General features: G+C 54.2%; 2 protein-coding genes across 2 annotated transcripts in view; both read right to left on the reverse strand.

The window, feature by feature from the left end:
• Positions 1 to 14,271, reverse strand: part of PITPNM3 (PITPNM family member 3) — a 101,899-nt gene that overhangs the window by 81,317 nt on the left and 6,311 nt on the right. The gene's annotated exons all lie outside the window — the stretch shown is intronic.
• The window catches only part of KIAA0753 (KIAA0753 ortholog), a 56,936-nt gene continuing 54,009 nt past the window's right edge, over positions 11,345 to 14,271 (reverse strand). The window contains exon 19 of the mRNA XM_058676610.1: positions 11,345 to 12,768. Coding sequence (XP_058532593.1) covers positions 12,651 to 12,768 — 118 coding nt within the window. The 3' untranslated portion in view covers positions 11,345 to 12,650. The remainder of the gene's footprint in view (positions 12,769 to 14,271) is intronic.

Here is a 14,271-nt window from a genome sequence, read left to right on the forward strand (position 1 = left end):
TGTCCTGAGCTATGATAGGACACCTTGGCTGATGTTTCCAAGCAGCTCCTCAGCTGAAGACAGCTCCCAACAGCCACTCCTTTGTCCCCAAGCCGCATTCCATTCCTCTCCTCTGAACCTACATGGTTTTCAGTATACCTTCAAAAGCTCTTTGCACGGGGCAGATGTGGTGACTTCACCGAGGTTAGGCCATAGCTTGCCATGGCAGCATCCCTTGAGAGCACTGGTTTGTGTCCTGGCTGTTCCACTCCCACCCAGCTCCCTGCTTGTGGCCTGGGAAAGGAATGGAGGACGGCCCTAGTCCTTGGGGCCCTGCACCCACATGAGGGACCCAGAACCTCCTGGCTTCAGATTGGCTCAGGCTTCGATTTGGCCATTGCAGCCACTTGGGGAGTGAACTAGCAGATGGAAAACCTGGGTGGAGACAGACAGAGGCTTCTGACTACAGGGGCTGGGTGGAGTACCCTGGGCAGGTGCAGCCCTGGGCTGGACCTCAGAACCCCTTTGCTAGTCCCTGAGCCTCAGTCTTACCATCTACTGAATGAAATCACTGGAGACAGCAGCTCAGGAGAACAACCTGATGATGAACTGTGTAGGGCACCAGCCCGATCAGATGATTCCAGGGCTGTGTGTGAGCCCAGAGGCTCTGTGGCACAGGAGGGCTTGTCGCTGTGTCGTCTGTCACGGAAGAGCAGAGAGCCCTAGATGGCTGTTTAGAGGGTTAGGAAAATACAGTGGAGCGTGTCATGTGATCAAGCAGTGGGCAGCTGTGACAGGCAGGGAGCAAGCCAAGTCCCCAAGCAGCAGTGTGGTTAGGTCTTTCACAAAGCCAAGAAGAGAAGCAACAGGCCAAGGTGGCTGGACACGATAGTGCCTCCGCGCCACGTTCTGGACACACACGAGAACGTACAGACGGGGTACACACACACGTCGGGGAAAGCTCTCTCAAACACGTAGTCATATAGTTGAAAGGCAGAGTGATAGAGAGGCAGGTGGGTGGGGAGAAAAAGAGAGAATCTTCCTGCTAGCTTTTATTGTCACAAACCCAAAAGCCAGATGCAATAAATCACTCAAAGAGGTCTTTATTTCAGTGGGAGAAGTAGCCATGGGGCAGAGAGAAAGCTGAGACTGACAAAGCAAATAGAGACAGAGGACAAAGGCAAGAGACACCTTTATAGCCTCAAGGTGGGTATGGGAAGTGGGGAGTCATGGATTGGCAGATGTGGCTGTAAGCGAACACCAGGGACTGTCAGGTAAGATGGACAGCAGATTCGGGCCAGCGCAGTGGCCAAGGAGCTAAAGTCCTCACCTTGAACACACTGGGATCCCATATGGGTGCCAGTTCTAAGCCTGGCAGCTCCACTTCCCATCCAGCTCCCTGCTTGTGGCCTGGGAAAGCAGTCGAGGACGGCCCAAGGCCTTGGGACCCTGCACCTGTGTGGGAGACCTGGAGGAAGTTCCTGGCTCTTGGCTTCAGGTTGGCTCGCTGACCCCTAACGTCTACAATGGCTGGGGCTGGGCCAGGTTGAGTCTGGGAGCCCAGCCTCCACCTGGGTGCCCCACCTAGGTGGCATGGATCCAACTATTTGGGCCATCCTCACTGCCTTCCTGATGCATTAGCAGGGAGCTGGGTGGGAAGTGGGAGAGCTGGGACTCCACTCTGAGATGGTATGTTGGCATTATAGGCAGTGGCTTGACTAGCCCCTTATATGCTTTTCATGGGTTACCCCTTCCAGTCCTATAGCAATGATGAGAGAGGTGTGATTATGATTGTTCCCATTTTACAGATAAGCAGACTAAGGCCTAGAAAAACCTCTTATCTTTCTTCTTTTTTTAAATTTCTTTTTATTCTATTTATTTATTTTTTTACTATTGGAAAGTCAGATATACAAAGAGGAGGAGAGACAGAGGAAGATCTGTCTGCTGATTCACTCCCCAAGTGACTGCAGTGGCCAAAGCTGAGCTGATCTGAAGTCAGGAGCTAAGAGCTTATTCTGGGTTTCCCACATAGGTACAGGGTCCCAAGGCTTTGGGCTGTCCTCAACTGCTTTCCCAGGCTACAAGCAGGGAGCTGGATGGGAAGTGGAGCTGCCGGGATTAGAACCGGCGCCCATCCCAGCGCATGCAAGGTGAGAACTTTAGCCACGAGGCTGCCATGTCGGGCCCTCTTCATTTTTTAAAAATGTGTGTGTGTGTGTGTGTGTGTGTGTGTGTGTGTGTGTGTGTGTGTTTAATTGGAAAGGCAGGTTTAAAGAGAGGAGAGACAGAAAGATCTTTGACCTACTGGTTCACTTCCCAAATGGTTGCAATGGCCAGAGCTGAGCTGATGATCTGAAGCCAGGAGCCAGGAGTTTTTTCCATGTCTCTCAGACAGGTGCAGGGTCCCAAGGCCATCTTCTGCTGCTCTCTTAGGCCACACGCAGGAAGCTGGATGGGAACTGTTGCCCTAATCGGATGCTGGTGCTTGCAGGTAGATTAGCCAGTTGAGCTACCGCATCACCTCTGGGCTACCCATCGTTCATTAGGTCCTTAACTTATAAGGGATGGAGCAGGTGTTCAAAGCCAAGCCCCTGAAACCCACTCTCCTGCCACAGACAAGAAAAACAAAGAAACAAAACACAGGCAACCAACCTGCTGAGGTTCTGCCACCACCTCCTGGTCTCCACAGCAAGCCCAGCCAGCCCAGCCCAGCCCAGCCCTTTCCAGGTGCCCAGGGCCAGATGCCTGGGCAGGTAGAAGGAGCCTGAGTCAGCCAGATTCCCGCCAGGAATGGGTGTGGCTGCCTCACCCAGGTAGAGGCCTCCCTCAAGCCTATGGTGGGCAGAGAAGGAGGGAGACACTCCGTATCCCTGCCAGGACCTTGTCCTCACACTGTGGTTTGAATGCTTCTGGTCAGAACAACTAGCAGGGTGAATTGGACAAGGGTTCAGAGAGGGAACTGGCTCCAATTAAGGAGGCACTAGATGACATGCGGGCTGGAAGCACATGACAGCCCCCCCTGGAGGGCAGGCACAGCCCTTTCCTTACATTCCTGTAGGCCTCAGTGGGGAGAGGTGTGCTGGGCAGATAGATGCCTACTTAGTGACCCGGCTGTTGCCTGTGTTCAGAAATCTCCACTGGGTCTATTATGTAAATCCATTGCTAGAGGTTGGAAGGCACAGGCTGGGAAATGGATCCTGGGACTGAGAAGAGGCCCAGCGAGTTTAGGGGCCCGGGGCGCTATGCAGAGCTGTGTTGACAGTGACAGAGAGCACCTGAGTGACAGTCCTAAAGCTGGGGCTGCTGGTGGGGAAGGAAGCAGTGTGGCAGGGGGCTTCAGAGAGGGACCCCCCCCGCCTCCACTCAGTGGGCTCCAGGCAGTGACAGGGGAGGGTCCAGCACTGGGCACTGGTGACTGTGCTGGGCTTAGGCTTCTAGCCAGGGGTTCCTGCCCTCTGCAGAGATGCTGCGAGTCGATGTCGCCTCCCACGGGCAACTTCCCCTTGGACCTCAGATGTGTGTGCTCCTGACTAGGCTCCAGCTGGGGGAGCACCAAAGGAATCCCTGGGTGGGCTCAGAGCAGACAGGACCCTAGGCAGCCTGGGAGAGCAGGAAGCTTAAAGGCCAGCAGCTGGCTTTGAGTGGACAGACTTAGATCTGGTGGCCAGGCTGTTTGCACTGGGGACCCCCAATTGCCAAACAGCTGGAGATCAAAAAGTCGGGTTTGGGGTTAAAAAGTCAAGTTTGCATTCCTCATGATCAAGCCAGGCCTGATGCTCTGAGTCCAGGACCTGCAGGACACAAGGGAGAAGGACTCTGAGAAACTCTCCCACTGGACCCCAGGGCACACAGGGTGGCGGCTGCCTCCACAGGATCTGAATGACAACAGCATTGGGGGATGTGCCGGTACTCGGTTCCCACACATGCTCCAAAGCCTGTCCTCACAGTTCTGCCAGACTTAAAGGTGTGGGTAACCCCCAGGAAAGCACAGCTCCTGGCAGGGTGGTGGTGGGGAGCACAGTGTGAGTGGGCGGCTGAATCCAGGCTGGCAAGCAAGGCACTCCTTCCTGTGGCAGAGGAATGGTCAGCAGTGTGCCCTGTTGGGAAGGTGTGTGTTTTTCCACCAGGGCTACCTGCTGCAGGCTACTTGGCTCCAAACATCTCCACGTGGCAAGATTTCATCTCGGGTAAATAACAGTGACGGGGTGCACACGGAGTGTGGAGCTCAACGGCTCTCTGTAGCTGCAGAGGGAAGAACCAGAGGAAAGCCAGCAAAGCCTGGGACCCAAGGCCCTGGACCAGTTGTTCTGTTTCTCTCCAGGGGTGAAGGAGTAACCAGAAGCCCCAGGGGTGGGAGGCGAGGGTGTGTGCGTGATTGTGAACGTGTGTATGTATGTTTAAATGTGACTGTGTGAAGGTGTGCATATAAAATGACTGTATGAACGTGTATGAGTGTGTACATGTGATTATGTGTGAACGTATGTGCATGTGTGTGACTAAGTGTGCAAACGTGTGTGACTGTGAGCTATGTGTGAGTGATTGTGAGTTATGTGTGTGTGACTCAGTGTGCGAGTGTGACTCAGTGTGTGATTGAGTGTTGTGTGTAACTGCAAGTTTGTGTGTGACTGTGACTGAGTGTGTGAGGAACATGGAGCGTGGCCGAGGTGGCCAGAGGACACCGTGCCGCAGCGGCTGAGCCTGGAAGGCCTTGCAGGTGGCCCCTGCTCCACCACTGACTTCCTGCTACGCAGGACTTCATCTGGTTTTTGTTCTCCTCCCCAGGCAAGGGACTGTGAATCCTCCTCTGTCCACCGCACAGACGCTGTGCTGCGCAGCACTGGGCAGCGGGCCTCTGCTATGCAGGTGAACACTCTCCCACGGCAGCAGACGGGAGGGTGGGCCCCGGGGTGGTGGCTTCTCCTGGGGCTCTGGCCTGCCAGGAATCAGACTGTGTGAACCCCTGAGTCTGGATGTGAGATTGGGTGTGTCTCAGTGCTGGAGCTGTGCAGTCGCATATGCATGTGTGCTGTGCGTGCAGGCGTGCATACGGATAGCGGTGCTATATGAATAAGCATGCATATGTGTATTGTGCATATGGGAAGTATACAAGGGTATTTCCAAATGGTCATGGAAGATAAAATTTAAAAGTACATCTTGGTGTGAAAAATATTAGAAATCCATACCTACAAAGGGTCTAAAAAAACAAAAAACCAACTGGTGCCAGTGCTGCGCTAGCATCCCATATGGATGCTGGTTTGCGTACTGACTGCTCCACTTCCCACTCAGCACCCTACTTAATGGCCTAGGAAGGCAGCAGAGGATGGCCCAAGTGCTTGGGCCCCTGTGGAAGACCCAAAAGCAGCTTCTGGCTCCCCAGCTTTGGGCTGGCCCATTTCCAGCCATTGCAGGCATTTAGGGACTGAACCAAAGAATGGCAGATCTCTCTTTCAAATAAATCTTTAAAATACAAAAACTGCTATGTGTGGAACTTTTGATTCCCATCCTTGAAGTCCCTTTGTGTGTGTGCCCATGTGTGGTTGTGGTTTCTGAGGGAGGCATCCATAGTGCTGAGGGGAATTTGAAGAAATGCTGACTCTCCAGAAACCCCTGTACTAGCCGATGCCTGTGACTGCGTGGCAGGCAGCTCCCCCCAGGGTCTGTGCAGAGGCAGCTGGGTTTGTCTCTGTTTAAAGCTGCCACCAATTATCCCTGTTAATGAAAAGCTGCAGGCAGTGGAGCCAGCAGCCCTGTCCCTGGAGCCTGGTGACCTGTGTCACACACATTGCAGGCCAGGGTCCCCTAGTGTAGTGTGCTGAATCGGTGCATTGGGCTGCGCTCACCCTCCTGAGGCCAGGATGGGAAGAGACTGGTCAGAAAGAGCCCACCTGCCCTGGCCTTCCCGGGCCCACCTAGCCTTCCCGGGCCCCAGCTGCATGGACGGCCCGTCTGGTGCAAACGCGCCTGGGATTTCTTCTTGACATTCAAGCAATTGCTGGCTGCGGAGCCACCTGTGTGGGTGACAGAGGCTGCAGGGAGGAGATTCCTTGCAGGGGTTCCCTGGGGAAATAAAGGGACCCCTCTCTGTCCCACTGAGTGGACGGCAAAGCCGTCGGAAGCTGTCAGCAGGAGCTGATGACGGCCAGGGCCGCCCAAGCACCCTTTGGATCCAACAGTCCTTTGGTGTCGGGTGTGGGTAGGGCCCCTGTCCCTCAGGCTAACAGTGTGAGCCCGCAGGCCTCTCCAGCTGCAGCTCGTGGTGGACAGGGCTTCTGAGGAGGAGAGATTGATCACGTACAGATGGAGCACTTGGCAAAGGCCTGGGCTCCCCATGGACTCCCCCATTTAGAAATAGAACTGAAAGAATCTGCGCCAGGGCAATCTGCTTTCCAGGGAACGGTGGGAGGACGGCAGGGCAAGCTCGAGGCTGGCCCCTCACCCACCCACCCCAGACATACCGTGCTTTACTTTCCTCCTGCGTGGGGCCTGAGCCAGCCCCCCTGACCCTTGTCTGTCTGCTCCTGTCCACACCTATGCTCTCCCTTTTAAGACTCCAGGTCGTGTCCATGCTCTCCCCTCTGCCTGCAGGGCCCTTCCCTCCTTTTTTCTTTTCTTTTTTTAACTCCCAGAGTACTGTCTTTTAAGCTCTAATTCAAATGTTGCCTCCACCATGAAGTCTGCCCAAATTGCAGCCCTCCCTTGGTAGAAAAAGGTCAGTCCTTTAGTTATAAGCTGTCCTGCTCCGGCTTCGTTCCAGCCAGGAGTGACCCCTCAGCGTCGCTGTGGCTTCCCGTCACTGCCAGCTGCAGGAAGATGCATGCTGCCTTGTGCTACGTGCGCGGATGGGTTTTACCCAACCTGCACCAACCGGCTCTGCGTGAGGTAGGAGAACCTCAGTTTCCCCATGGGAAGCAGATGTTTAATTCACACAGCTGACAAGGTGCCCATCCCGCCCTTTGACCACGGGTGGTCATGTGACTCCCATCTGACCAGCCACAACCCAGAGATTCGATGCGAGATGGGTTTCTTACCTAAGCTGGGCCAATCAGAGCCAAGGAGCAGTAACTGGGGCATTCGCTGGCCTCCTTGGGAGGAAAGCACATGAGTTGCTGCCTGTGTTGTCACCAGGCAAGGAGGATGCTTCTGGGAGGCAGAGGAAGACTAGACAGCTGGACACAGTGGCTCAGGTGGTCCAGGGCAAGCCCAGGTACAAGCCAGGGCGAGGACTGGCACTGCCATGGCCAATTCAAGTAGATGCTGACTGGCACAGGAGGCCAAGGCCACAGGGAAGGCCAAAGTGCCAGGCACAGCTGGAGCCTGACTTGAACCTTCAGGGCAGGGCCCTCGCCACTGGCAGGGCGTCTGGGAGGGCAGGCCTGCCCAGGACAGGCTGGACACCAGGGACTTGGGGGTGAACTTGAGGTATAGTGAGAAAAGTAAACGCTTTGTATTTAGGTCCAGTGACAGCCGATTTCTAGTTGAAAGAAAACAAAACTCTCCCTCTTGTTTGCTTCATCTGTAAAATGGGCTCACAGTGTCTACTTCATAGTGTTGTGTCAGAATCAAAGCAGGTGCTGTGAACAGAGCGCACTGCCCTGAGCAGTATTGCCATCACTGTGTGGGCAGCAGATTAGGATGAAATGGATGAGACAGGGGGTGGCAGCTCAGCTGTGACCTTGTCACGCGCTGGGCTGTTGGAACTACAGAAGTACCTCTGGGCTGCTCTCTGCATGCCCCAAACTAAGTTTTCTGTGTGGCCTGGAGCAGGACTGGGGCAGGTGCCTGCTGACCTGAGCACCTGTGACCTCTACTAAGGTTTTCTCAGATCATCTGAGAATCATCTCCTTGGGACACACACACACACACACACACACACACACACACACAGTGGGAGTTGGAAGTTGGAAGATCCAGAGCAGTTCCTATTGATGCTCTACTGCTTTGCCACAGAGGCCCAGACTGCATCTGTCTGCCCTTTCCCCCATGGATGTAGTCCAGTCCAATGAGTTCTGGTGGGGGGCAAATCCAAGCCCTGGAGCAAGGACATCTGAGGCAGCCCAAGCCAACTAGCCAGAGCAGGAACCCAGATGTGTGGCTTGGAGTAGCCAGTGGAGCTCAAGAAAGTATGGCCAAACATTGAGAGCAAGGAGAGTCTGCAAGGGGAAGAGCCGAGCCTGGGGGCGAGCCAAAGGCTGTGCCTAGCTAGCCCTGGTGACAATGGTGGGGCGCTCACTTTCTGCTCCACATTGCCATGGTTATTTCCCCGAATCCTCACAATCCACCAACCTGCTAAGGCATGTTATCCATATTTCACAGGTCAGGAGACAGAGGCACAGAAGTCATCCAGGGTAACTTGTGACCTGCGTTCTTAACCAGTCAAATCCCTGGTGTGCAAAGCCGGGGAGGTGATGGACAATACATGGAGACATTTTGAGAATGAAAAGCTGCTGGCTGGATGAAAGCGGCGAAATCTTGGCCTCTGTGGAACCTTCCACAAGTGGTTAAGGAAAGCTACCCCTTCCGTCTTGAGCCTGGCCCTACAGTTGGGGCTCTCCCCCTAGGGCTCAGGGGTTGTGAAGGACAACAGGTGGGTGACTACTCCTGTATTGGAGTGGATGCCAGTACCCAGGGTACAGGATGGCCTGTGTGCATGGTTGGGCTCCCCTAGGGGAGAAACTGGGAGCAAGAAGACAACTAATGTTTCCCCGGGTGCCCGTAGAGAATGGGATGGGCACAGCCCCTGCGGCAGGTGCAATGAAAGCCAGGGCTCAGTGTGGGAAGAAGTGGTGGTGCTTTTGTCAGGGGCCCCAGCTGGGAGTTGAGGGGGGCAGCAGACCCTGGATGGGAAGGGATGGAGCATGACAAAGTGCTACTGCTGGATGGGGAGGTGGGCCAGAAAATGGAGGAGGTCAGAGGTTTGGGTCAAGAACCCTAGATGCAGTTACCAGGTAGATGAGCCTACCATCTGCCGGGTGACTCCAGAAACAGCAGCAGAGAAATCCAGGAGGGCAGTGCTACTGGGGAGACCTGACAGCAGCCCCTCCCGGCATCCCACCAAGCCTCCTGGGCAGTCGGTGGGGGCTGGGTTGGGGCATGGGGAGGTCCCACTACAAAGGCCAATCAGCAGTCGGGCTCCCACCAATGTGGCTGCATTGGTTGAGTTCATGGAATTTGCTTGAGGCTAGCCTGGGTTCACATGTGGGATTTCCCAGACCCTTAGTGAGCACTGTCAATCAGCATATAGGTGTCTGCGGGGAGCCCTGGTGGGCAAGGCCCCTATCATTGGGCTCAGCCGATGGACACATGGTGCTGCTCCCACAGCTTGGAGGTCTCTGCTCTTGCGGCATCATGCTACCCAAGGGAGGAGCCCGATGCCCATGATGATGTAGGGCAAGGTCACGATCACCAGGGGCAGGTGTCACAAGGAAAGTCCATTGCTATTACTAGGTGCTGGAGCAAGGGAACTGTTCTCAGAAACACACAAGCCACGGAGGTCATAGGACCTTTTCTGCGTGGGGTTGTGGGGCCCAGAGCCTTGCGCAGCCCGATGCCTGCTGTTCATACCTACTGCTGCCTCCCCACAGGCACTGCCTCCACAACCCACTCTGCCAACCAACCACACACACACTCACCCCCTGCTGCAGGGAGGCAGGGACTGTGTGCCAGGAAGGGGAGGACAAAGAAGCCTTTGTCACGGTGCCTCCACCAACCCTCACATGTCCCTAGCCCAGCCCAAAGAGGCAGCAGCGGAGGACGCTGGGAAACACGGAGGCAGCAGCGAAGGTGACGAGGAAGGGAAATGAGGCACTGGTCTGTCTCTTCTTCAGCCCCAGGGGCCCATGACAAGCCCAATCCAGAGTAACCTCCTGGCCAAGCCTACTTGTGGTCAGCAGAGGGGCTCCAAGTTCTCCACGGGAGCTGGAATTGGGTAGGGGTAGGGGGAGTCTACAGTTCACAGATGGCACTCCACTCAGGGTCATACGGGTCAAAACTGGTATCTGAGGACTAAACCAAGATATAACCAATACCTGGCACACAGCCAATCCCCCAGGGGCTGGTGCTGTGGCATTGTGGGTAAAGCCATTGCCTATGATGCTAGCATCCCATATGAGCACTGGTTCACCTCCTGGCTGCCTGACTACCATCCCAGCTCCCTGCTAATGTGCCAGGGAAAGCAGCAGCAGATGGCCCAAGTGCTTGGGGTGTGACACCCACAAGAAGCTTCTGGCTCCTGGCTTTGGTCTGGATGTGCTTTAGTTTGTGGCCATCGCGCCCATTTATGAAGTGGACCAACAGATGGAAGACCTTTAAAAAAATAAAAAATAACAACAATCTCCAGAAAAGTGTGCCTTCCTTCCCAAATTCAAAAGAATCTGCTGAGTACCAACCATGTGCCAGGCAGGGTCCCTCAAGGCTAAGAGGTAAGCATGTGAAGAGGTGGAGGTGGGAGCCAAGTAGGGCAGTCGGGGGAGGGCTTGGGCAGTAAAGCTGTGCATTGAAGATAGGGGGACAATCCATGCAACTTATAGAAGCACACACCTGACAGTTTCTGCCAACAGTAACACTCACAGGTCACGAGAAAGCCAAAGGCAGTGAGAGGAGGACCCCACATCCCAAAACAGAAATCCCAGAGGTGTCCGGGACACCTTGCTAGGCCCTGAATGGAGAACTCTGACTGGGAGGATTTAACATCTACTTGCAAATCCAAGGGATTCCTTTCCACTGTTTAGTTCTGGGTCTTGGGAGAAGGCTTCGGCCACAGGGGTTCTCCATGGGCCAGGGCTGCAGAGAAGACACCTGCTGGAGACGGAAGCAGGTGGAAGTCTCCCCGACCCCAGCTGGCAGAGGGGAGTAGCTTGTGCCACCTGCCCCCTCAGCAGGCAGGCCCCAGCGACAGGTGCTCAGCCAAAGCACGCTCCGACGGACAGGGTCCAGGACATAGGCAAAGCGGGATGAGAGCCAGCCTCAGGCACTGCAGTCAGTCAACTCTCAACACTGCTACCGTTCCCTTGGGGGCAATGACTGAGCCCATGGGGACACCGGACACTACCTTACACTGCCTGCTCCTGGGCCTCACTGTATCCATCTGTGAAATGGCAATAATATCAATGCTGGCACCCATCTCCCCCTGGTGTGAGATGAGGATTAGCTAAGCTCCTGCGTGGAGAGCACTTTGAGGGATCTGCTTTAGCAGGTGCCCAGGAATGTTGGCATTTAGGATCATGTATTGTTCTCTTGGGGGCGGGGGGAGGGAGGCAAAGAACCACCATGCTCATATCAAATGTAAAGTACTCTCAGTGGCTTCTGAAAATCACATTTCACTTTGCCTGAAAAGAAAAGAGGATGTGAATTATTTCAGACATGTACTTACTTCAAAATACTGAATTTATTTTTACAAAATCAGTACAGTAAAAACTACCCAAGTAAGGCAAGGTGTGCCTGGCAATTCAAGCGTGCGCACACTCACTCCCCCAGATTAAGGCCCGTGATTTCCCTTGAAGGCCTTCACATTCTCAAGTTACACAAAACTAAGCAGCAAAACAGTAACATTACATGAAAACTGACTTTTTCACAAGTGTGATCAAACAGCTTCAATGATCACCTGAAATATTTGCACTTCAGACAAAAAGCCCCAGACAACAACAGCGTGCGTAGTACACAGAGCCTCACGGTGCTCATGGGGGCGTGGGGTGGGGGGCCGGCGTCCACTCTTCACATTCCGCTCTCCGTGTCTCAGGTAAGAGTAAAGATCAGGGGACACTTCCTCCAGGCAGCGGCCTCCTGCTCGTCTACACTCTGCTGCTTCTCCTGAATTCACCGTTCCTACAGAGGATGTCCTCCTGCCGACCCACGGACGAGCTGCCCAGGTCTGCAGTGTCGTCCTCTCCCTGGGGGACCCAGGGCTCTTTTCTCCCACATAGCGTTTCTCTGTGCACGGAAATGGAGCCGGGTGCCCTGTACCCCCATGCCGGCTGGGCACAGGCCCAGTCCTCTGTGCTGCAGTTTTCCCACTCCTCAGGGTGCAGGGACGGCTTCCTGTGCCTGCCCTGTCAGCAGTCACAATGCAGACTGAGGAGCTGTCTGTGGAGTCACTGGGGCTGTCGCTGGGGCTGGCACCCGTCAGGCGAGTTGCACAAATGCACATTCATTTCTGCGGGCTGACCATAGGCAGCTCCTGCTGCCAGGGAGCTGCAGCCAGCCCGTAACCAACAGCAGTCTGCCATACAGGGACAACTGGAGCCGGTGATGGGACCAGACAGGAACTGCATTGGTGTCGGCAGCATGGCCGCCTGTGCATTCAGCAGCAACTTGAGTCCCCGGGCCAAACACACTGACCTATTACCTCTCCAAACACTGAGATCGCCAGACTGAACTGCAGGAAGGAACATAATATTTCATGGAAAAATGATACATCCTGAAAATACTGTATTGTCATTATCAATTCCTGTTTCTGGGACAGTGGTCAATGTCACGCATTGTATCATGGGCTCCAGCAGCACTAATGTGTCAACAATAGACCGCAAAGCAAGAACGTTCTTGCGGGCACCTCCTGCCTTCAGCGGGCAGCAGCTCAGGATGTAGGTGGGCCATGGAGCAGACAGCCTCGCAGGGGCTCAGAGCAGGGGTGCCATCCCTCATTCTGTGTGGTGTGTTGGCCCCACCTCGAAGAGCTGTCACGCAGCGGCCTCTAAGAACTCGGAGGTGAACACGGCTTCTGCATAATCTTCGCACATGTCCTGGAGCTCGGCAGCCACGGCCCCCAGAGCTTCATCTACCAGCTCTTCTGAGAAGCTGGAAGACAAATAACACAGCTAAGTGCTCGGCAGCCACCCCTGGGGGGCATTCCTTCAACCCGCTGGGCCATGCTAAAACTTCACATGCAGCCAAGAAACTTGTGAAGGAGAGAACACAGATGGGGGGCTGGCTCTCCGGGACAGTGAGAGGGCGGGACTCACTCCCCACACTGCCCCAGCCCGACATGTCTGAAGGCAGAGGCGAGTGGAGACTGACCGGCTGCAGCCAGGTCTCACTCCAGCCTGCCTCGGATGGCTGCCTCCCTGCCTCACAGCTGGAGAGAGAGTGTGTGGACGGGCAGGGTCCTGGACACTACACACATTCCTTTGCTCATAGACCAATGTCTTCTTTTATCTGCTCTGTTTAGTTCCAAGAGGGAGACCTCGTATCCCAGGGACTCCAGTGTCTACTCCTAGAAACAAGGGCTTTCTCCTACAGAACTGCTACAATTATTCTAAAGCAATCATAAAATCAGCATCGATTCAAAACTGTTATCCAACAGACCTTACTACATTTTGCTAACCACTCACCCAATGTCCCCTATGGCTCCCAGTGTTTCTGCCATCACATGTCCCGTCGTTACTTTAACCAGAACCGCGCCTCAGCCTTTCTTCGACTTTCAGGACCTTTTTTATAGACTCTCTCTGTTTTTGATAGTTCTCTCTCTTTTCTCAAGTTATTCATTCATGTAAGAGGCAAAGAGAAAAATACATAGAGAGAACTCCTTCCAATGGTTCCTTTTTCAAATGCGTGCAATGGTCAGGGCCAGGCCGAGAGCTGGCTGCTGCACAGGGTCAGCAGGAACCAGTGACAAGCCGAGCTGGAGGGCTGCCTGCCAGGGTCCATGCCAGCAGGAAGGTGCCACCAGGAGGTCAGAGCTGGACACTGAACTTGGGTTCTCCACTGTGGGGTGCAGGCACTTACACTGCCAGGCCGCGTGTGCACACCTGTTTAAAGTTTCTCTACGACCAGAGTCAGGCAGTGCATGTTTGGAACAAGTACCGCAGCAGAGTGTAGCTCAGCGTATCGTCACGCAGTCTGGCCGCCCCGTGACTCGTAACTGCTCGTTTCCATCGCTGCCGGCTTCTCCCTCAGGCTACTACGTTCCCTTTATAATCAATAATCGTACTGTAGAGACATTTTCAGACTAGTAAATATCCTGGTTCTCATCAAGTTTGCTTGCAGCAATGATCACAAAGTTGCCAGATACAAATTTTCCAATTCCTTCATTCTTCTCTAGTTAATAGTCGGGATTCTACTGTAATGAAGTCTCTTTTTCCTCATTTTCCATATTCATTCATTCATTCATATCATTATGACCTGACAGATTAATGATTTGTGATGTTACTATCATTTCTCATGTTCCTGATTTGGACCGTGGGGCCCCTTCAGGCTGGCTCCTGAGCCAGCAACACTCTGGGCAGTTCCTTTCAGGCACCACATGTTGTCTTAGGCTCAGCTCAACTCCCCAGTCCCCGACATCTCAGAATCAGTTGAGTC

This window comes from Ochotona princeps, chromosome 17 (genome assembly GCF_030435755.1).
Source record: "Ochotona princeps isolate mOchPri1 chromosome 17, mOchPri1.hap1, whole genome shotgun sequence".
Taxonomy (NCBI): domain Eukaryota; kingdom Metazoa; phylum Chordata; class Mammalia; order Lagomorpha; family Ochotonidae; genus Ochotona; species Ochotona princeps.